Below are 22,730 nucleotides of genomic sequence, written 5' to 3' on the forward strand. Positions count from 1 at the left end.
GGGAATGACCGATGCTGAGAAGACGAATAGGAAAAGCATGAACGGCAACAGAAACAGAAACAATTCACCAAGCCACCCCCCACATATACATGATATACACAAGTCGGGTTCAATAAAAGTATAGACTTTGAGAAAGGGGAAAAAGAAAAAAAAAAGGAAAGGGAGGGGGTTTCCAAAAGTAGAACCAGAATGGAAGCGGAGCAGAATGGAAGAGAGGTCTTCACTTCACTTATCACTTCAACTGACCCTTCCGAATAGTTCCAAAGCCCTGACTAAAGAGCTCTTGAATCTCAACAGAGCGTCGAGGCGCACAGGAACCCTCCGTCTCCGTGTCCGGCGTCGGCGCGGACGGTACAGCGGGATTACCACTACTCGTAGTGACAGCAGGTGGTGGCGCAGGAACAGCCTGTACAACCTGCCCAGCAACCTGACGAGCGCGCTCAAGATCAGCATCAAGTTCCCGCTCACTGTCAACACGAGACTCGGACAGATCGGAATAACTACCCCCTTCGCCCTCGACCTCGATTTCCTGCGCAGCGGGTTTTTGTGCAGGCGAGGATGAGGGGCCGGTCATCACGCGGGGACGAGAGAGGAGTTCTTGAACATGTCGTTCTCTCGCGTCCATTTCTTCGTTCTCGCGGGCGATTTCGAAAGAGGATCGTTTTGTCCCGCGGTCCCAGCCTTGTTGGAGTTCTGAGGAGGCGGCTTCTTCGAAGCGTTTCCGGATGTCGAGGTCTTGTTCGTATTCTTGGAAGATGTCGACGTCCGTGGGGAAGAAGAAGGCGCGGAGGGTGGAGACAGTCAACTCGAAGAGTAGAACTGAGGCGACGGTGATCAGGAGAACGGTCCAGAAGAGCAGGTTGTGGCCGACGTGGTGGATGAAGTTATCGGGTACATCGTAGACGCCCTTTCCGGATTCGAGTTTGTAGCGTTCCGACAGGATAAGATTCCACAGGAACCAGCCACCGACGGAAATAACGATTATGATTATGGATAGGTAGGTCTTATTGTGAACTTCGAGGAGTTGGAGCTTGAAGTTGATGACGACGACGCAGGCGGAGAAGGTGAGAAGACCCAGGGCGAAGGTGTCGACGTCGCTGGGGTTGATTTGGACCATGCCGAAGAGTCCGTACATGCAGAAGAAGATGATCATTGCTTCGCAGGTAGCCATAAATGTCCAGCCTAGCCAGAGGCGGATGTTAAAGCCGCCATTTTGCTGGCCCTTGGTGTAGAGCTCTGGCACAGCGAGGAGGGTCGAGGCCGCGAGGTCTTTGGTAAAGATTCCCAGGAAAATGACACAGAGAGAGGTGAAGAGAGTATTGAACATACTCAGACTCCACGACTCGTACAGACTGGTTCCAGTGTATCCATTCCATCGCTGGTACAGGGCTTGCGTCAGGTAGAAGAGCATTTCCTTCCAAAAAGTGCCGAGCGTATACTTGCAGGCGCGCATGTAGTTCCAGCGGCCATGAACGAGAAGAAGTTTCAAGAGGAAGCGGAACTGCGCGATAGAGTAGTCCGAGATACGCGCAGCCTGGAGACCTTCTTTACCAGTGATGCCGATACCGACGTGCGCCTCCTGGATCATAGCGATATCATTGGCACCATCGCCGATCGCAAGAGTGATGGAATCCTTGACTTGCATGCGAATCGACTTGACCAGGAACGCCTTCTGCTTCGGGCTGGCGCGACAGCAAATAACCGAGTCGACCTTGATGGCAAGATCGAAGAAACGCTCACGCATGGTTTCGTCAGCCTCAATGGTCGACAGCGTCTGTCCATCGACAACAACGACAGAGTGAGCGACCTTGCTGCGGTTGAGATTTTGAGTAAGGCGGGTGATAGTTTGGTCGACATCACCATTCTCATCGTCGAGGATAGTCAAAGTCGAGTAGTCTTTGACCAAGCGGCAAGAGTGACCGACATTGATGGCAGTCTCCCGCTTGTCACCGGTCAACATCCACATCTTGATATTAGCACGACGCAGCTTATCGATCGCTTCGGGGACGCCTTTCTGCAGCTTGTCTTCGATGGCAGTTGCGCCAGTCAACTCCAGCCCCTGTTCAATCTGCTCACCAACCTCCTCAATCTTCTCCTGACGATCAACGATGCTGGTGCTCGCCTCATGGTAGGCGGTCTTCCAATTTTGGTAGCTCGACTCGTCGAGAAATCGGTGGCCATAAAGCAGGGTCCGCAGCCCCTCCGTCGCAAAGTCATTCAAGTGCTGGAAGCATCTCTCAAAGATGGCAGCCTCATTCACAACAAGAGCCTCCTCGACCAAATCCTCATCTTCTTCTCCATTGGTCTCGCTTCCAGAATCCGAAATCGCAGTCGAGAATCTACCCATCTGCGCCGAAGGACGAGGACTGTAATACTCAGGATCGTCACGGTTGAGAATACCACCCTCCGTCTCACGATCACGAAGCCAAACATCAATACTTTGACGCAGGGTCGAGGTATGATTTCCCGAGACCGAAGACCGGCGACGAGCAAAGCTAGGTCGACTCGCAAAACTGTTCCGGACGCCGCTATCCTTGCGACTTTGGTACTCGCTATTGCGGCGGATGATCTGGTTCGCCTCGGCAGCCTTGCGCTTCATGACGCGGTGTTCGATCTCAGTCGCCTTCTCTTGCGCCAGATCGGCCTTCTTGAGCAGTCGCATGAGTGTGGTATCGGCACCCTTGCAGAAGACGCAGATGCGCTGGTCGGGCATGCGAACAACAACCGACATGCGCTTGCGTGCACTGGAGAATTCAATCACATCCATAACCTCGTATGTTTCGTCCACAGATGGTTCGTTGGGACCATTGGGGTGATTGCGGATGGTAAGCGAATTAGACTGGCGATCTAGAACGAGGTAGCCGAGTTCCTGTGCAGCCAAAACCAGGGCCATTTCATCGGGGAGGCGGCTTGGAAGGTGACGGAGCCGTTCTCATCCTCTTTCGGGAATACAAGTGTGGCAGAGGGCGATAGACAGGAGGAAGAGCTTGGCCTTGCGAGCAAAAACGGTGTACGGCTTGCGCTGGATGTACTCGAGCATTTCAGCTGTGCGATAATTGGCAGCACGGCCATGGGGCCGCAGGGCATCCAGGCCGGCGGAGATATTAGAAGGACGAGGAGCCATGCGAGCATCTGAAACGTTGGACTTGCGGTTTGCAGTCTTCTTGCCTTTCAGATTCCGCTTCTTATGAATGAGCTTGTGCTGGTCGCCTTCGCGAGCAGCCTCCTCTTGCAGGTCAAGGTCGTGCAACCAGGCGGTACCCGCAACGCTCATCTTGCGAAAGCGCATGGAGTTGTTTGTCAGAGTACCAGTCTTGTCAGAGAAAATGTAGCTCACTTGGCCGAGCTCCTCGTTGATAGTCGAAGTGCGTGCTTCGAGGGGCGTATTGGTTTCCGGGTCGTACATGTCAATGTCGTTTAGAAGAAACATCTGGACGACCTTCACGATCTCCATACTGACGTAGAGCGAGATGGGGATCATGGTATTGAACATGATCAGGAATGAGGTGAAGATTGGACCAATTTCCACACTAGCATCGCTGAGGTACCAGGAATGCTTCTCCACATCATCAGACCAATAGGTGTAGGCAATAGTGCATGCAGCAGCCAAAATCAGAACCAACAGCACAATGAGCACGACCACGCGGTTGACCTTGCCTTGCAGAGCAGGCTTCTTAATGCGCGGGTTCTTGTTCGCATTCATGCGAATCTTGCACTCCTCGCCGGTATAGATAACCATACCGTATGCGCAATCAGTATTCCGCATAATGCTACCACGGTAGACGATTTCATTGTTGGTAAGAGGCAGCTTCTGCTGGGCATTGACCGTGACATGGCCGTCGAATTTGTACAGGTCGATATTCGGGTCCTCGACGACAAAATGCAACGCATTGCTGACTATATCGTCAACGGTGGCGCAGCCTTTGGCGACAGGCTGGCATGGTTGTTTATTCTTGAGATTTGTCTCGCCGTCCAAGGCCATGGTCTCGATGTAAGCGACCCCGTTAGGACCATTAGCATGCAGCAGGGCAAAATCCGCAGGAACGGGCTGGTCACGATGGAGTTTGATCACATCACCAACACGGATCTCCTTCCATTTGATCTCGACCCAGTCGTGAGCACCACTGGCCATGGACGCACCGTCCGTGACGGGCAACTGACCAGGTCGAAGAACCCAAGCGTATCGATTATTCTCCTCCTTGTCGAGACGATACCGGCGCCAGTCATCAAATCCTTCTTTTCCCATTGAGATACCAACAAAGATCAAAAGTGGAACGATGGTAGTGTAAGTTCCGGTCGTGCTCAGTCCCGGAATCATTTGCAAAATGGCGACAACCAAAAAATAGAAATTGGCCAACTTTGTGAACTGCGCAAAGAACTGTCGAGGGAAGAAACTCCAGAAACTGTAGCGGCTCGAGCGAATCCAATTGGAGATGTACGGTTTTCCGGTGCGCTCGTCGACCAAGGTATCAACTAATGACGGGTTGAGATCGATGTGGCGGCCGTCCTTTGTTGGGGGAATATCCTTAATGCGCAAGATGAACTTTTGCAAAGTGGTCATGAATGCCTCGACGCGAGTCATGATAACCGCTCCAGCGGCCTTCTTCTTCTTCCACTCGCCTTGAGCCACAGACATGTACTCCTTCAGCGGGCCTTCCGAGGGATCAGACCATACAGAGGTGGCGACTTCTTCCTTGGTGGGAACTTCAATCGTGGCTGTAGGGAGCACCTGTAACTCATGCTTCTCGTCGATCGGGCTAGGTGCGCCGGATGCAGGAGCTTCCGTTATTTCAACCGATGCCCGGGGGCTGATGCCGGGGGAGGCATCTTGATCGGGGCTCTGGATGGTTTTATTGAAAATGGACCGACGGAGCGAGTAGCCACGATTACGCGATCGGGAGCGATTGTTGGAGGACTCTGGACTCTGCGGCGAAGTTGGGGAGAGGGTCGCAGCGGCGAGAGGGTTGGCATTGGGGGAGATGGCACTCGGGGAAAGGGGGGATGTCGGCGAGCGAGCGGGAGACCGGACGGTAGGCGGCGCAAGTCTGGTGTCGATAGTGAGGCCTCGTGAGCCAGGACGACGGTCGGTGTCGGCGTTGTCATTGTCATTGTCATTGTTATTGGTATTGCCAGTGGCGGTTGCACTGGCAGTGGGATTGGGATTGACATTGCTGGCGCGGTCATCGCTCGGCCTCTCGAGATCGGTGGAAAAGCGCACGTGTTGGTGAGAGGCGCGGCGACCCGAGTCGGACATGGTACGCGACGAGAGCAAGGATGGGCGCCTCAGAATGTCGGGCTGCTCGTCCGGTCGGGTGTTCTCTTCATCGTGGTTGGTCATGGCGGGAATGCGTCGTGGATCAGGCCTGCGCGGAGGCGACGATCGGTGATCGTCTGGAAATCTGAAGTCTCCCCAGATGCCTTCTAGAATGAATCACAGTAGTCGAACTAATCAGAGTTCAAACGAGAATTCATCCTCTTTTACCACATACCGCGAGAGTGGTGTGATGCGGTGCGGTGGTGATGGTGATGGTGATGGTGTGGCGTTCACGATCAGATCTGGGTTTTGCAGAGAATGCAACGATCTCCGGTGATCGGTGGTGAACGAGGGGTATAGGGAGGGGATGAGACACGAAGAAGGGTCGGGTGAGGGAGAATCAGGGCAGTATGGAAGAGGATTGAAGGAGAGTTTAGGAGAGAATAAGAGGCGAGAAGGATAAAAGAGGTAGCCTAAAGGCGTACGAGTACTCGTACCAAGAGTGCACCGAATGCGGGTAGAGGCTTGAAGCGGTGCGCAAAAAGCCGAAAGAGAGATAAAGTTAACCCAGGCTAACGGTTAAACTGGAGAACAAATGAGGAAGAAAAATGTTTGGGAGGATTTGGATTGAGTGGAGACGGTTGCAGCGAAGAAACAGCAGAAGTTGGAGTAGACAGAGTAGACAGAGTAGAACCAGAGAGAGAGAGACAGGGCAACACAGCCCCCCGAAGAGTGCCAAGAGGTGGATATTCTTAGCACCCACGCCTTTCCCACGCCTTCAACAGACGCAACCGTGGATGGCCTGGACAGATTAGGCCCCGCCTGCAGTCAGATATTCCAATTCCCAAGGAACGGGCATGCTTCTAGAAGGCCACTTATGTATGATGTGGCAACCTCATTTGCCCTACCTCTGGTCCAGTATCTCAAGGCGCACCACAGGAAGTACCTCCCAGCACATACATACGCGGCCCATCATCTTCAGACCTTGGTGACTGTCGATCGCTACACGCTAGATGCACAGACCGGTTCGTCTACTACATGGTAATGGTGTGGTAGTATAAGAATATCCCTGTAGGGCCAGTGGATCTGAAACGTGGGATGACATTCCCCCGCCATTCTATGCTACTCATCAGCCCCCCGAGACTAGCACGGACAAAAGTTACAGAATAAGGTAAATGTCAAAGTTAAACTTGGGGAAAAAGTGCACAACAAAATTTCAGAAAGTGGACCCCCTAAGACCCCCCTGACGTCACTAATAACGACGCGGTGGCGGAGGATACGCGCCAGCCGGCGGATACCCTGGTGCGCCTCCTGAAGGGTGCGGCGATGACCCGCCATATCCATACGGCTGTTGCTGTGGCGGTCCATATCCTGGGGCTTGTCGACTCGCACCGGAGTACGAGGGCTGTTGTTGATGTTGAGGGGGATAGCCGGGCTGTGGGCTGTGGCCCTGGGGAGGATAGCCTGGGGGTGGTGCCCCGGGTGGTGCCCCATACCCTCCGGCTCCAGGCCCAGATGGTCCGGGCCCTGGCGGCGGCTGGTTGTATCCGCCGTAGGAGCCCTGCTGCGGAGGTGGTGGTCCAGAACGTGAGCTTTTCTCATCCTTAGTGTCATAAGAAGAGTCGATGGCTCCGAGCATGAGTTTGGCACACTGCAGAGACAATCAGTATGGAAAGCAACAGAAACATAGAAACTGAGGTTGGGGGAAATTCGACATACCCAAAGCTCACGAGTCAGGTGGATAGGCGGATTGGCTCGAGACATCTCATCCTGCTCAACTTCAAAGTCTATCGTGAAATCATCAGGTGAAGCCCTAATATTACATTTAGATTGTCAAGTTCCACTTACTCGAGGTGCAATCAATCAGATGGCCGATCTGCGGATCTTCATCCAGATCTCCGAGGAACTCGCGGGCGCGCTGATCAGTTCCGACTTGCGAGAATTGAAACGAAACCGACCCACGACCGTACCGAGTGCGTGAAGTCTCCTCGACGGCATAGCGAATGGCATCACCCACAGCACCGTGGGGCTCACCGGCCGGCTGTCCATCGGTAATAGTGATCACCAGCACAGGTTTGTCCAAACGGTTGGCGCGGGCCGGGCCTACGATCATCGGGTCGATCACCTTGCTCCTCAGGTTCGTGCCGAGAGGAGTCAATCCTGCGAAGCGAACCCGGTTGACCAAGTTGTTGACATCGTCGGCGTTACGGATTCCATCACCGCTCTCGGTCGAGTTCATGAATCGCACCGAGATACCGTCCTGGTCGAAGGTAGACGCGGCCGTGGCAACGAGACCGAGAATCTGTCTCAACTGATCCTTGCGCAGACCCTTCTCCTCAAATTCGATTGAGCCACTATCGTCCACGTAGAGAATCACGTCAAATAGAGAGAGCTTCATGACATCTGTCGCGACTTCCATCGGCACAGCCCATTCGTGGATGAGTCTTTGGAGTTTTCCCGGTGCCTCGTTCACCAGGCTCTGTACCAGGCGGTCCAGGCGCTCTGGTGGGTAGAAAGACTGCAGGTTCTTCTCTTGGATTGTACTAATCAACAGCTGGCGATATGCTGCGACTTGTTGCGGAGTGGCTGCAGGAGCCTGGGGCGGAGGGGCACCGCCGGGAGCACCATACTGGCCACCGGGAGGTCCAGGTGAAGGGCCGGGGCGGGTGCCTTGAGGGGGATATCCAGATGGAGGAGCGCCCTGGGGAGGGTAGGAAGGAGGTGCCTGGCTCTATGAGAGGTGTCGGGTTAGCATCTGGCATCCTCTTGAAGTTCAACATAACGCAGACTCCGTCGCCAAGCACGATACAAAGCTCAACGCAGTATCAGGGATACATAGGGCTCATCTGTACATAGGGTGGTTGCTGTCCAGGGTAAGGGGAGTGGGCTCCAGGATGCGGCGCTTGTTGTCCAGGGTAAGGTGAATGCGAAGGCGGTCCGGGAGGGTAGGGCGACGAGGAGGGTCCCGGATAAGGAGCCTGTTGTCCGGGGTAGGGCGATCCCGATGATCCATAAGGCTGACCCTGCGGTGGCGGCGGTGCTGGACGTGCATAACCTTGACTTTGGCCCTGGCCCTGCTGACCTTGCGGTGCGGGGTAGCCGGTGGGCTGTTGCGGAGGAGGTCTGTTGTAGGAACCGGCAGGCGGAGGACTGTAGGGCTGGTATGGCTGAGCAGGTGAGCCACCGTACGGAGGATATTGCTGATATCCCTGTTGGGAGTAGTGGCCTGACATGTTGCCGGGGACCGATGGAACCAAAGGACCGAGACAGACCGAGGGGTATCGTGGAGGATGGAGGGTGGAGGATGGAGGGGTAGCCGCCAAAAAAAAGTTGGGAAAAACAAAAACAAAACCCAAGTGGAGAAGAGAGGGGAAGAAACCAAGATGAAAGGGCTAGGGTGAGAGATGTAGAAGGGAGCTTACCGAGCCCTGAGGAGGAGGAGGGGATCCAGGATAAGCCTGGTACTGCTGCTGCTGCTGTTGCTGTTGCTGTTGCTGCAACCTGCGTGTCAACAACTTGCTCTCTCTGTCTCTTTCTCTCCGCCATGACGTCGCCAGATGGCCTGATCGAGTATTGACTTACATATCCACCAGCCCGCAATGCAGAGGGAGGAGGGCCACCTGTATATCCCGTTGGGGGAGCGCCGCTGTAGCTACCACTCATGGTCTGGTCTTGACTTGGTTGGTTTTGCTGGGGTTGTTGGTTCTGCTGATTCTGCTGACTAGCTGCGAGTTTGGCAGCGAACTGGGGCAATTAGCTGGTGAAGAAGGGAGGGTGGAAGATAGCAAGGGGATACTTACACCCATGGTTGTGAAGGAGTGAGAAAGAAAGATGGAACTTGAAGATGGTAAGCAGAACTTGCAAGTGACCAGGAACTAAGATGACGCAGTCCGATCAGGCGCCATCCAAATGGGGCAAGGCTGAAGGTGAGGCTGTGCTGGAGGCGGTGTTAACCAGTGATCAGCTAGGATACAGTTGATATTCATCCTAGTTCTAGTAGTACTAGGTATAATGGTATAGATATTGGTAATGCTAGAACTATAGAACTTGAATACTCTAAGTAAATACCAGCTACCAGGTACCAGGTCACATCACTGCATCTCAGTATACTGCAGTACAGTACTGTCAGTAACTAGTGTACTGTACTGTACTCTGCAGTACATGCTTTGTGTACCTGGCCCACCAGCTCCACTCTGCCCGATCTACTTAGTATATAGTAGTACTACATACACTAGTAGTAGTTATAGTATACATTCAGTGCCTTCTAGTAGGTCTATACAGATACGAGTATCCAATGTGATACAACATATTTCCCAATCCAATGGACCCAGTGAATCTACCCACGGTCGCATTCTGCGGAGGCTGAACCAACCATGTCTAACGTGTCCAACACGGTGAGAGCCCACTGATGTCACTGCCGAGCATACCAACTCCTTGAGTCCTGAGCTGAACCTGAAGGATTTCAAGTTCCATTCATACTTTCTTTGCCTAACCTTCCAACGTTCCATCTTGAACTTACCCAAGTTCCCCTGTTCACTCCCCCTTTCTGATCTCCCTTCAATGAACATCCCCTTTCATCTTCACCTTTATCTCACATCAACACCATCACAATCACAATCAGCATAACCCTAGGACAGCTGTCCTGACCCCTACTGCTGAGTCTCTTCAACGCCACCATGTCCACCCCGGTCCTGCGGCTTGGCATCTTGGGCGCCTCCCAGACCGCCGAGTCCATCCACCTGCCAGCTCTCCACGCCCTCTTCACTCGTTTCAGCCTTACTATCCTCCACGATGCCTCCACCGATTCTCTCAACCGCTGCCAGAAGCGTTTCAACTTCAAGGAGATCACTACATCCACCTCCGACGTCATAAACCATCCAGACGTCGACCTCGTTCTGAACCTCCTCCCTTCGAATATCATGAGCAACACACCATCGCGGCCCTCGAAGCCGGTAAACACGTCATGGTCGAGGTCCCACTGACTTTAAGCATCGATGGCCTCCGACGCATCCGCGCCGCTACCAAAAAAGGCACTGCCAACTCCCGCTTCGAAGGCGGCCCAAAAGTCTTCGTCGGATGCGCGCGTCGCTACGCCCCCTGCTTCACAGAGAACTTTAAGAAAGAACTCGCCTCTCTAGACCGGATCTACTACGCGCGATGCCGGAACATCGCCGGTCCCTTACCATCTTCCCTCAATCCGTCCACTAGTGACACCATAAGCATCAACGGCAACGGCAACGGCATCAGTAACGCCTTCGATCTGAGCTTGAATCTAAATGGAAACACCAACGGAAGCACCAACGGCTCTCTAGCCGTTCCCAACACTATCATCAACACAACCAAATTCCACACCCTACTCACCGACATCTTCGGAAACACAGACGACCTCACTTCCGACCGAATCGCCTTCGCCCGTTTCCTCGGCACAACAGGCTCACACGATCTCTCCCTCGTCCGAGAATCATTCGGCTACCCCGATGCTGTTGCCAACATCTCAATCACCGATCCCTTCTACAGCGCCATGTTCCACTACACCGACACCGCGAGGGACGAGCATCCTTTCACAATGATCTACGAAGCTGGTATCGACGCTGTTCCACGTTGTGACTCTCACCTCACTGTCTACGGCGCAGGCAAGACGATTAGCCTGGAATACGACTTCCCCTGTCCTTCTGGATCTGGCGAGGGCGCTATGCGGGTTATTGTCGAGGAGGCGGAGACTCCTGAATCAAAAGCCAATGGTTCCACTGCGAATGGAAATGGCACAAATGGAGCCGGCTCCGTCACAAAACCTCAAGTCAAGAGAACTGTTCACACAAGCACCGTTGCCGAAGCATACGAACGACAGTTTGAGGATATGTACTCCTTTTTCACTGGAAATGTGACTGCGAAAACAGATACAGCCGATGCCTTGAATGATCTCAAGCTCGTGCGCATGATCTTCGAACACTACGATCGACAGTGTGGTACTATCCGGACACCGCTGGGTTAAATTGATGGCGGGTCTATCTTCTCGGTTTTCTTTTTTTCCGACTTGCTCTCGATTGTCATCTCAATTGGCGTTTTCCATGGGATGAGTGGAGGACGGGCATTGAATGAACGATCAACCTTTCGGTTTCTTCTTCTGGGGCTTGTCGGGTTAGCTTTATGCGAAGACTGCCATTTGCAGCGTGTGGATTAGGTGTTCTGGAAATGCATGTTACCCTTTAGGCAAACGATAATGACCAAGCAAAAATATTAGCCCCAGTCATCGATACTTTAATCGAGTTGAAGTAGTTAAAACAACTCGATCAGCCCCACAAGTGGGTCAGGCCGATAAAGCATGTACGAGTAGGCATCGAAATACGGCAAGGCTGTCAAGATCGTACTTCGCGCAGTATGGATCATTAACCCGAAGATCAAGAAATGAACGACCTTCCAGAGTCTTCGTCATTTTCAGCCGCAGAATCGCATAGTGTGTCTACACAGCCATATTTGATGCTAGCAACTATTCTGGCGGTAAAGCACACAGGTGACAGGGCAGCAGGCTTGTTTGCCCTGCGAGCACATCTGCATGATTTCCCCAATCAGATGCTTTGGCTGTGGGCAGCGCCTCGACTCCGCCCCTAACGAGGCTGATCCTTCCAATCACCGCGAAGGAGCCAGTACGCCATGCTGGCAGGGCGACCAAGGTCGGATTACGCAGGACGAGGGCCCATGATGGAGAGGAGTCGTTTTGGCCCCCGTTTCCACCCCCGTGAGATGCCAACCCTCCCAATTGCTTCCCCGTCCGTTTCTACTGATTATTCACCTTTTCACATATTACCTGTGCTACCTCTTCTCTCATCTGATTTCCAAAGAGGCCTCCTCTTGACTCCACTCTACGGGCCCCTGCATGTCAGGCCGTTCTCTGGCTGCTGCGGCTCCAGAGAATAGGTCAATCACCCAAAATGGACGAGAGTGATTCCAGTACCCCTGATTATCGAGTTGCAAAGAGACAGAAAACGAACCACTCCAGCGATTTATCTGCTCTTCAACATGAGTCGTACACAGTCGCGTGGATTTGTGCTCTGCCTATCGAGATGGCAGCAGCCCTCATCATGTTGGATGAGAAGCATACCCCACTACCGACACGCCCCGGTGATAGTAACACATACAAGCTGGGAAGAATCAAGCAGCACAATGTCGTGATTGCTTGTTTGCCATCGGATCAGTATGGGAACGTTAACGCGGCCAATGTTGTGACGAACTTGACACGGACCTTCCCATCAATCAGGGCGGGATTAATGGTTGGAATTGGTGGCGGGGTGCCTAGCAAGTCTAACGATATAAGACTGGGAGATGTTGTGGTTGGATCAAGAGTTGTACAGTATGATCTTGGTAAAACTGTCGGCAATGGAGAGCTACAGACGACAGCTTCACCGAGATTTCCACACCAACTACTAAGCACTGCGGTTTCTGCGCTACGGTCGGAGCATGAGCGAGGCCCTAGTCAGATACCGTACATCCTGACACAGAGACTCGAGAACGACCCAAGTTTTCGTCGCCCTAAATTGCCGGATCGCCTCTTCTACACCAATTACGATCATGAGCTTGCTGATCAGGATTGTGATCAATGCGATCAGTCCAATTTGACTCCACGCGGCAAAAGAGTCTCCAGCGACATTGTAATACATTATGGTCCAATTGCCTCAGCAAATCAAGTAATGAAAAGCGGCACCACCAGAGACAATCTTGCTCGGCAGCTGAAAGTCATATGCTTTGAGATGGAAGCAGCGGGTCTCATGGACACTTTGCCCTGCCTGATAATCCGCGGAATTTGCGACTACTCGGACTCTCACAAGAGCAAAGGCTGGCAGAGATATGCCGCTGCGACAGCAGCTGCCTATGCAAGAGAGTTACTCGGGGAGTTATCAATGACCGAAAACGAATACAATCGCAAGCCCGCTTCAAATTTTGAATCCAATTCTGGTGAATTTATATTCCTTTTCTTTCAGGCCATAATATACGGTAGTTAATACTTTATAGCACAAGAAGGTCCGCATGACCATCGACAGGGTCTGCTAGACTCCCTGAGATTTGACCAGATTGCCTCCCGAAAGTTGAATATCAAAGCGGCCCATGCAAAGACATGCCGATGGTTTCTCAAACATCCTGACTACCAAGCATGGCTAGACTCAGCCAGACTAATACATCATCATGGATTTCTATGGGTCAGTGGTAAACCAGGCGCTGGCAAGTCAACAATCATGAAGTTTGTCTGCTTGGACATGCAGAAGAAATTACAAAAGTGCCAGAAGCAGGCTCTTGTTGTCTCATTCTTCTTTAATGCCCGAGGCGAGTACCTAGAAAGATCTATTTTGGGGATGTATCGATCATCACTCTTCCAACTTCTTCAAGGATACCCTGACCTCCAGTCAGTGCTGGATGACTCTGATGTTATCTCGCACGGATGCACTTCTTTGAATGTGCTGAAGGATCTCTTCAGCACTGCGGTTCTGAGACTTGGTGAGAGATCCTTGACCTGTTTTGTCGATGCCCTCGACGAGTGCGATGAACAACAGGTTGTGGATATGGTTCAGTACTTTGAAGACCTTGCCGAACAGTGTGTCTCTGAAAATATTCCATTCAAAGTTTGCTTTTCTAGTCGCCATTATCCCTATATCACCATCAAGCAAGGGATCCGACTTACTCTTGAGGATCAGATGGGCCATTGTCAAGATCTGGAGACCTATATCACAAGCCGCCTTCAAATTCAAGACTCGGCTCTAAACACGGAGCTACGGCCACAGCTTCTCGAAAAAGCTGCAGGTGTTTTTATGTGGGTGGTCCTTGTTGTGGACATCCTCAACAAAGAATACCGACGAGGTGGACTATATCTACGCAAGAGACTCAATGAGATTCCGAGTGACTTGAGCGAACTGTTCAAAGATATCCTCAGGCGGGATAATGAGAATATGGAGGAGCTTCTTCTTTGTATTCTTTGGGTTCTTTTTGCAAAGCGTTCCCTACAACCTAAGGAGTTTTACCATGCTCTCTGGTCTGGGTTAGCACTCAAAGGCCTTGTCGATGATAATCCGGTGGTTTTTAGTGACCCAGATTCAAGTGACAGCTTGAGTAGGTTCACCAGATGTGTCATCAGCTCTTCGAAAGGCCTCGCCGAGGTCACAAAGTCCAACACTCCAATAGTGCAGTTCATCCATGAATCTGTCAGAGATTTTCTGATCAAAGATAAAGGTCTTTATCAAATGTGGCCGGATCTAGGCCTCGACTGGGAAGACTCGGGCCATGAGATGCTCAAAAAGAGTTGCAATGTCTATCTCAAGCACGTCTTTGCTCATATATCTACCAAAAATCGCACGTCCTCGGCCGAATTCGAATCGAGCAGGGAATCACTTATGAACTCTGCAACTTCATATCCATTTTCAGCCTATGCTTGTCAGCAGTTGCTCTATCATTCTGAGATAGCGGCGGGATCCATTCCCCAGTGTGAATTCCTGGATGACCTCAATGAATTTCAACTTTCACGATGGATTGAAGTCAACAACCTGTTCGAAGAGTTCAAAGTTCGCAAATACGGTCCGGACGCGAGTCTCATCTACATACTTGCTGACATGGGACATCCAAATCTAATTCGGCAATGGTCTAGCCGCGATCCACATATTCACTTTAAGTGCCCGAAGGAGCGGTACAGATACCCATTCTTTGCCGCCATTTCCAGCGGCAATAAAGATGCTGTCGCTGCTATACTGAACATACCCTCCAGCGTTTACAATGGGTTCGACATCATGGAAGATTTCAACAGCAAGAAAAACCTAAAGCGGTACAAAGGTCAAACCCCGCTTACCTGGGCAGCTATGGAAGACCGGATAAGCATTATGCAGATTCTTCTGCTTCAAGGCATGGACCCGAACGAGAAAAATGATAGGAAGGAAACTCCGCTCTTCTGTGCTTTGAAACATGGTCAAGAACTTGCCACCAACTTTCTCCTTGATATTGGGGCAGACCCCTGTCAAAATTCGTTCGGATTTGTCTGTGAGAAAGGTTTCTATCGTTCTGCCATTCTTATGATCAGCAGTGGAATAGAAATCGATCGGCGGGGCGGTGATTTTAAAACGACTCCGCTTTTCTTAGCGTCGGAGAACGGTCATATTGAAATAGTGAGGCTTCTAATCCAGAGAGGAGCAGCAGTGAATGCTCTCGACAAGAAAGGAGATACGCCCCCTCTCTGAGGCGTCATTCTACGGACACAAAGAGGTGGTCGAACTCCTTATAGACAATGGAGCTGAGCTGAACACAGTCAGTGGCTCGAGCTCGCCTCTTCTTACAGCATCAAGCGGCGGACATGAGGCTGTTGTCCGGTTCCTCGCAGAGAAGGGGGCGGATATCAATGGGCAAGATTTATCCAAAAAAACGCCTCTTCTTGTAGCATCAAGTCACGGGCACGAGGCTGTTGTCCGGTTCCTCGCAGAGAAGGGGGCGGATATCAATGGGCAAGATTTATTCAAAAATACGCCTCTTCTTGTAGCATCAAGTCACGGGCACGAGGCTGTTGTCCGGTTCCTTGTAGAGAAGGGGGCGGATATCAATGGGCAAGATTCATCCAAAAATACGCCTCTTCTTCTAGCATCAAGTCACGGGCACGAGGCTGTTGTCCGGTTCCTCGCAGAGAAAGGGGCAGATATCAATGCGCAAAATGTCTCTGGAGACACGCCACTTCTTGTAGCATCAAGTCGCGGGAACGAGGCTGTTGTCCGGTTCCTCATAGAGAAGGGGGCAGATATCAAGGCGCAAAATGTCTATGGAAACGCGCCACTTCTCGTCGCACGCTGGTCCCCGAATATTGCGAAAATTCTCATCGACCTCGGAGCTGACGTCAACTCTAAGAATACGAATGGGCAGACGCCTTTGTCGTTTGCTAAAAAGAACAATCTTCATGATTTCATAGAGCTTCTCAGAGATCATGGGGCTGATGAATCTTCCTAGGTTGAGAGACCAAAAATTTACCTCATTTCTCTGATCTCGGCATCAGGCTTGGTCAAACTCCAGACTTTGTACCCCGGATTCCCAATAGCTTTTTGTCTAGTAACTCAAATCCCCCTTCCACAAAAAAGGGTATAGATTATTCAAGACAATTAAACCTCTCAAAATAACGTGTACTAGACAAGATTAACACCAGATACCTTCCCTGGAGAGCTATGCATTATCCATCACTAGTGGTAACTCAAGAATTCCTAACCATTCCCAGATCTAGCTGGGATCTTTGGATTTGCGTATGCTTCTTAATTCCACTGCCATTGAATATCACAATACTTGAACATTCGTGGGTAATCGATGCCTATGGCATAGTTTATTGTATCAACAGCTTGAAGTCATATCAAATATTCCGCGGTTTCAGTTGCCCTTTTCACCCTCTGACGCAATGGCCATCTCGGGTGCCACGGAGATAAGCGATTTTATAATCCGGTTTTACTTCGGAGGCCGAGGCCCAGGATCGAAGGCGGAGAACATGCATACTAGAATGTACTCGTCCGAGGAATCATTGGTTCACTTCGAAAGATTCAAGAATCCTACTGAGTAATCTTATCTCGATCTCCGACCAAGTCCGTTCTTCTGTTTCACCCAGAGCCTCTCATCGCCAAATCATGATCTCCAAGGTTATAGAGTATATGAATCGCTCAAATAGAATCTGGATCAGTACTTAGCCTCAATGTTTTTCCAAGGTTCTCTTTCAGTTCTCAGCCTTATCACGATTTATCTTCCTAGAAGCAAGACAAAATGTCACGTACCATTAGAAATGTGGCTCTCGCCGGGGTAAGGTCTAACCCAAAACTCCGCCAATGGATCCCGAATTTAACGATATTATTAGGCGAGTGGAAATGTCGGAGCTCAAGTACTCAAGGCATTGCTCGCCGTCAAAGAGTTCAATGTAACGGTTCTTAGTCGCAGTCCCAAGTCCTTCCCAGCTGGTGCTCAGATTAAAGTCGTTGACTTCACATCGATTGAAGATCTATCCACGGCCCTCATTGGACAAGACGCAGTGATCGATACTACTTCCTCGCCCGATGTTGCCACTCCTCTCCGATTGATCGAAGCAGCAGCTAAGGCCGGGGTTTACCGCTTGTTCGTGAATACATTTTCCTCATATCAAGAACAACCTAGCTTTGACTGATGCTCTACTCTTTTTCCACGCATGATTAGTATAACAAGCGACTTTGGATTAGACCCCGAACTACCAGGTGTTTACGACCTGCCTGTTTTTAGCCGAAAGAAAGCATCCTACGAAGCTGTGAAGAAACAAGCTGCTGAAAACCACATGACTTACACCCTGGTATCTTGCGGTGCATTTCTTGACTGGTGTCTCTCGAGTGGTTTTGCCGGTCTGAACTTCCAATCAAGAACAGCTTGGATCTTCGGTGATGGAAATAACGTCCATCCATGGACAACGTTGGAAGATGTTGGCAAAGCGACCGCCAATGTCCTCTTACATCCGCAAGAAACTCTGAACCGACCGGTCTATATCTACTCTGTTTTCATGTCGCAGAGCCAACTCTTCGACATCGCCAAGGAGGTTTCAGGTGGGGAGTGGACGGCCACATATAACGATATGGAACCCATTATGCAGAAGGCTTTGGAGGATCTCAGATCTGGCAATATTAGTGATGCAGCCTTTGTCGTGCAGATCCAATACTGTCTCGCTACCAAGGCCCTGGCGCACCCTGGGAAAGCGACGACAATCGTCTAGTTGGTTTGGAGGAATGGAAATGGGAGAAGGTGAAATCGCTGGTTCAGGATATCGCCAACAAGAAGGCTGTGTGAAGTTCCAATATTGTATTTTCCTCGGATGTCAGAGTCACTGGCAATAGAGAGGGTGATATCGGGACATTTCAGATACTAGTAGTACGATAGTCGCAAATATTCCACTCTACTTTCTGTACTCCAAATCGCCAATATCTACTCCTAGTAGGTGCTAGTTAGTACTAGTAGTATGCGCAGTACTAGGAGCAACAACTGGCTCACTTCAGGGCCGCCAAATGCTAGTAAGAACAGAGTACTATTAATATAAATCCTTTTATAATCCTACTAGTAGTCAATCCCATACGAGTGCAGTACGAGGAAAGAAACTCACGATTCACGGAAAGATTCATGCGTCAAGGCTCAAGCCTGAATTCTCATCTATGCAAAGACATGACATATACACCAGCAACAGAGTGATAAACTACCGCTTGCCCTTCTTTTTCTTATTCTGTTTGTTGGATACAACAGTGCTAGCAGGCTTCTGCTGAGCGGAGCTATCCAAACTCTCATTAACAGCACCACCTTGGGTACGTTCCGCAGCACGTTGCTTGCCCTTTTTGCCCTTGGGCCGGTACGAAGAGCGGTCACGGATGGGAAGCCAGCGCTCAGGGTCAGCCTGCTTTGCCGGGTCGTAGTCCTTTGGCAGACGAGAGTGGCGAACACGCTTCTTGACTTGACCCTCCTTGTCGGTGGCGGAACGCTTGCGGGCTTTGGCGAAGGCTGCCGCCGCCACGGAGGCGGAGGGCATGATGCCTGCTGACTCCAGGGCGGAGACGTCTACATCACCGACAAGCTCGCCGATTGCGGGGAGACGGTCGAGTTGCGATTCCACCTGTGAGTAGTCCAGTGTCGCTTGTGACGCGACGTAACCGGCGATGGCAATACGGTCTGCGGAGTCTTTCTGGTGCAGGGATCGGAAAAGGTCGCCGGCTGCGACCAAATCGGCTTTGTCGTCGGAGTGGAGCAGGGAGGTTGCAGCAGCGCGCAGGAGAGAGGTTGGGGCCTCGGGCTTCTTCTGCCAGTATGAAGCGGCTTGTCCCAGTGTAGAACGGATCTGGAGCTTCCGGCCCTCGAGCTGGTAAAGAGAGACGAGGGTGCTCAGCAGGCCGGGGTTGAATCGGGCATCCTGGTCGGCTTCGGAGATGGACTCCTCCAGGCTGCGTAGTGAGCGTTCCATAGCTGTGATTGCGGAGGTTGTGTTGCCAGCCTTGACATAGAGCTGAACAACAGTCAAAAGCAGACCCAGGTCCTTTGGTCGGCGCTCCAAAAGCGGGACAATCTTCTTCAGGGCCTTGGCGCCATCCTGTCCTTCCGCTTGGCCAGCGGCATTGTACACGGAAAGAAGGTTGGTGCCCGACTCAGTGGACGGGCAAGAGCTCTTAGCAAGGGCCTTTGCCGTTGATCGAACCATACCATCATATTTCTGAACCAGAAGGTCCGCAGCGTGGGCGTTACCCACCAAGGTGTTGTCTTGGAAATCGAACAAGCGGTCGTTGTTGGTAGCGTCGGGTGTGGAGTGGAGAGACTTGTAGAGGGTGAAAGGGTTGGTCGCTGTTTGACGAGCCAGGACAATGTTGTTCCGTGCGATCTTCTTGGTCGAGAGTTCGTGGATACTGAATCAATGGTAAGCGTAAACTCTTGTCCGAATAAGAGTGATGGCCATCTTACTCGTCCACGGAGATCTCCTTCAGAAGCGCCTCGGCCTCTTCATTCTTGCCCAGTCGAATCAAAACGTAAAGGTGTTGTACAGCAATTGGAAGCAGCTCTGCGGCCCGGTCTTCGGGTGTGAGGTCCTCCGATGTCTGGCAGATATCTGTATGACAGTCAGAGAAAGTTCACCGTGGGATACGTTCATGGAAACTCACTCTTCGCTCTGTTGAGAAGAACCTCACCCTGGGGCAAGGCTCCCCGCGCAATGTTCAAGCAAGCCGCGTTGAAGGTTGTCTCAAAGGATTCCAGGTCCTCCCTCGACGGCCGGTCGTGGCGTACATGTTCCGGCTCGCCTTTCCACTGAAGCTGGGCATCGGTAGCCCACGAGTTGATGCTCAGGTCGTTATCTTCATGGCGGTGCGCCTCCTTATCTTGGGACAGTTGTTCGTAGAGATCGGCAGCACGGCGGAACTGCTCAGCCCGGTAGCTCTATTCAAGAGAAGACAATTAGCGATTGTCCAGCGTTCCATATACCATAAGGCTCGGGATTCTAGGTAACATACCACTTGCGCATCGAGATGGTTAACGCCTCGGCTCCTTTCCGATTGGGACAGGACAGTCATAGACTCATTCAGTTTCCCGATTTTGTATAGCGCATATGCGTACTCGAAGCTAGCCCGTCTCTTCAAATCATCGCCTCCGGTCTCGAACACGCGGAGGGCATCTTCGTATCGGTCGAGCTTTAATAGGGCGATGATCTTAATGTGATGAGCGTTCAGGTCGGACTTGTTCTTGGAGAGCGAGTTGGTGCAAGCCTGGAGAACTTCCTCGTGATCGTCAATCGATGCCCGCTGAAGGAGCGAGCTCAGCGATTGCGCGACCATGGCGGGGTTGCGCAAGATATAAATTCAAACGATAGGATAGAAAGAATGCTTGCAAGCGGTGGTTGATAGGCGATAGACAAGTTGGGCGAAGTCCGTTGATATCCACCTCTCCGCAAGGCCAGAGTGTGCGGAATCAAACCTTCCCCATCGGGCCTGCCTGCACTTGCACTCCGACTGCCCCGCCGTAGTGTCACGTGAGCATACAGAGCACTGTTAGTACTAGCACAGGCAATTTTGATTCACTCAATTAATGAATATGTACTACGGAGTACTTAGGTACGCTTTGAAAAAATGTGAGTTTGTTGGAAATATCTGGCCGGAATGTTTGGTAAAGTTCAAGTTCAAATCTACTGATCTGGCCATAAAAGGGCCGTTTGATGGTTGGGGCTGGTCCTACTAGGTAGGTAACGGGATACCCCAGTATATATCTCCGACTCCGGGAACTGATTCATCGGCCCGACCGTGACGAAGTTCCAATATTGGCAATACTCGTAGTACTAATACTCCGAAATAGGTATGTTACTAGTTATTTAAGATTTGTAGTATTTTTTAAACATCCAATCCGTATTGCATTTGCACATTATGTACCCCTGACCCCGAGACCGAGTTCTGAATCGCGCCACAATCACAACATGGCTTGCTCTAGACCAGACTATACAAAACCAGGTCAGCCAATTAGGCATAGCGGGAATGCGGTGGTCAGTAGCTTCAAGTTCCAGTTCCGAACTTGAAGAATTAAATATTTTTTCACTTCAGTCAGATTGAACCAGGCTTCCTACAACTAGCGAATATGTATACGCCCATTGAGAGATAAATGAGTGCAGCATAGGAGGTCCGCCGATTGCCAAGGTTGAAATATGCGATAAGATCTCGGTCTTAGAGACGGAGATTGATACATGCAGGGGTTTGATGTGTACACCACAGCTCACAGGACCCTTGAAATTAATTGGGGTTCAGAATAGCCGAGCTTCCCGTATACTAGTAAGAGGGAGTTTGGCAAATGCAATCTATAAGAGGTCACCTGATCGCCAAAGGATTCGACACAGCCCCAAACCTGCAGACCAGATAATGTCCAGTTCAAGTTACATACAATAGGATAAAGATGCTGCCTTATTTCTAGCACAAAGTATCAGTACGAGGGGTAATTCTTGGGGAAGTATTTGGGGCCAAGGGCCCCCAACTTGCAATGCAGTACCGAAGTACCATTCGCCTCGCCCATCCAGTCTGGTTGGACCCTGAACCCTGAAAAGTCTAGGAGGATCAGCCTCGTGACTAGCACCAAGAGGGAGCGAGCCTAGAAACTCAACTGTTGAGACCCATTTGAACTCGGTGAAAGCGGGTCAAGGACAGGGGCAGGGGGCAGATCTGCGACACGATCGTCAGAATGAGATTGCTCGAACGATACAAAGATGCCCGATTGAATGTGGTGCCTTCTGGGTACTCGTATTTGGGATCAATCTTTTGATCTCTCTGGATTGTCCATTTGTTTCCAGGGTCTGGGATCTTGCTGCGGGGTGGGAAGGAGAGAAAGCCTTGCCAAGTTGGGATGGGCCCACTGTTCTCAGGTAAAAATGACGCGTGGACGTGGAGCTGGGCGGGTGGGCGAAGGCGAGTGAGAATTGGCGGGTGGGCTTGGCAGCGGATAAGGTGGTCGGAGTACTCGGAGAAGGGTCACTGTACGAGGCTCCGGAGTATACAGAGGATGTAGTTTATATAAGGATGTTCATGATGGTATTGGTCTAGATGGAAATATAGGATATACAGGGCAGAGTATAGAAAATAGAGTATTTTCTCCCCTAGACAGTACCCTGGTTATACTATCGAATATGTGAAATCTATGCACCTTATGTAGCAGTGGTCACGTGACCGACGTCACCAGGGCCCCTGGGCGCTTTGCCCTCCCATGGAACTGCGATCGTCTCTCGCTCCCGTCTCGTTTCCTCGTTTTCCTGAGAGGATTTTGCCTCATTCTTTCACTTCTTCCCTCCCCTCCCCGGTACATACCGTCTCCCTCTCGCCGCGGATCTCCAATTCCTTGTTTGTTTGAGTCCTTTCTGCGTCGGCCTGCGCAATGCGGATATTCTCCAGGTGACTTTCGCGAACAAGTACATAGGATCAGCCAGGCTTCAAAAAACCTCCTAAATTTTACAGAGAAGAGTATCGTC

At 51.3% G+C, this 22,730-nt stretch overlaps 7 protein-coding genes across 7 annotated transcripts; 3 read left to right on the forward strand and 4 right to left on the reverse strand.

Annotated features, from left to right (window-relative positions):
- Positions 1-232: 232 nt before the first annotated feature.
- Positions 233-2,893, reverse strand: N7509_010730 (uncharacterized protein; the record flags this gene model as incomplete). Its single annotated transcript, XM_056635367.1, has 1 exon — positions 233-2,893. One exon carries the CDS (start codon positions 2,891-2,893, stop codon positions 233-235), a length of 2,661 nt encoding a protein of 886 aa, XP_056485987.1.
- Positions 2,894-2,932: 39 nt separating this feature from the next.
- N7509_010731 (uncharacterized protein) lies at positions 2,933-5,338 on the reverse strand (the record flags this gene model as incomplete). The annotated part of the gene is made up of 1 exon (XM_056635368.1): positions 2,933-5,338. The coding sequence occupies one exon, from the start codon at positions 5,336-5,338 to the stop codon at positions 2,933-2,935; it is 2,406 nt and encodes an 801-aa protein (XP_056485988.1).
- A 1,168-nt stretch (positions 5,339-6,506) lies between these two features.
- Positions 6,507-9,060, reverse strand: rfeF (uncharacterized protein; the record flags this gene model as incomplete). The annotated part of the gene is made up of 7 exons (XM_056635369.1): positions 6,507-6,905; positions 6,974-7,041; positions 7,103-7,983; positions 8,107-8,480; positions 8,677-8,748; positions 8,837-8,998; positions 9,055-9,060. 7 exons carry the CDS (start codon positions 9,058-9,060, stop codon positions 6,507-6,509), a joined length of 1,962 nt encoding a protein of 653 aa, XP_056485989.1.
- An 870-nt stretch (positions 9,061-9,930) lies between these two features.
- Positions 9,931-11,246, forward strand: N7509_010733 (uncharacterized protein; the record flags this gene model as incomplete). The annotated part of the gene is made up of 2 exons (XM_056635370.1): positions 9,931-10,206; positions 10,227-11,246. 2 exons carry the CDS (start codon positions 9,931-9,933, stop codon positions 11,244-11,246), a joined length of 1,296 nt encoding a protein of 431 aa, XP_056485990.1.
- A 2,236-nt stretch (positions 11,247-13,482) lies between these two features.
- On the forward strand, positions 13,483-16,219 carry N7509_010734 (ankyrin repeat domain-containing protein; the record flags this gene model as incomplete). The annotated part of the gene is made up of 2 exons (XM_056635371.1): positions 13,483-15,393; positions 15,446-16,219. 2 exons carry the CDS (start codon positions 13,483-13,485, stop codon positions 16,217-16,219), a joined length of 2,685 nt encoding a protein of 894 aa, XP_056485991.1.
- Positions 16,220-17,011: 792 nt separating this feature from the next.
- On the forward strand, positions 17,012-17,978 carry N7509_010735 (aromatic alcohol reductase; the record flags this gene model as incomplete). Its single annotated transcript, XM_056635372.1, has 3 exons — positions 17,012-17,047; positions 17,103-17,356; positions 17,435-17,978. The coding sequence occupies 3 exons, from the start codon at positions 17,012-17,014 to the stop codon at positions 17,976-17,978; spliced, it is 834 nt and encodes a 277-aa protein (XP_056485992.1).
- A 474-nt stretch (positions 17,979-18,452) lies between these two features.
- N7509_010736 (signal recognition particle subunit SRP72) lies at positions 18,453-20,565 on the reverse strand (the record flags this gene model as incomplete). Its single annotated transcript, XM_056635373.1, has 4 exons — positions 18,453-19,644; positions 19,700-19,844; positions 19,897-20,170; positions 20,245-20,565. 4 exons carry the CDS (start codon positions 20,563-20,565, stop codon positions 18,453-18,455), a joined length of 1,932 nt encoding a protein of 643 aa, XP_056485993.1.
- Between the last annotated feature and the right edge of the window lie 2,165 nt (positions 20,566-22,730).

The sequence above is a fragment of the Penicillium cosmopolitanum genome (genome assembly GCF_028827165.1).
Source record: "Penicillium cosmopolitanum strain IBT 29677 chromosome Unknown utg000009l:1.0-9042332.0:1.0-9050551.0, whole genome shotgun sequence".
NCBI classification, from domain to species: domain Eukaryota; kingdom Fungi; phylum Ascomycota; class Eurotiomycetes; order Eurotiales; family Aspergillaceae; genus Penicillium; species Penicillium cosmopolitanum.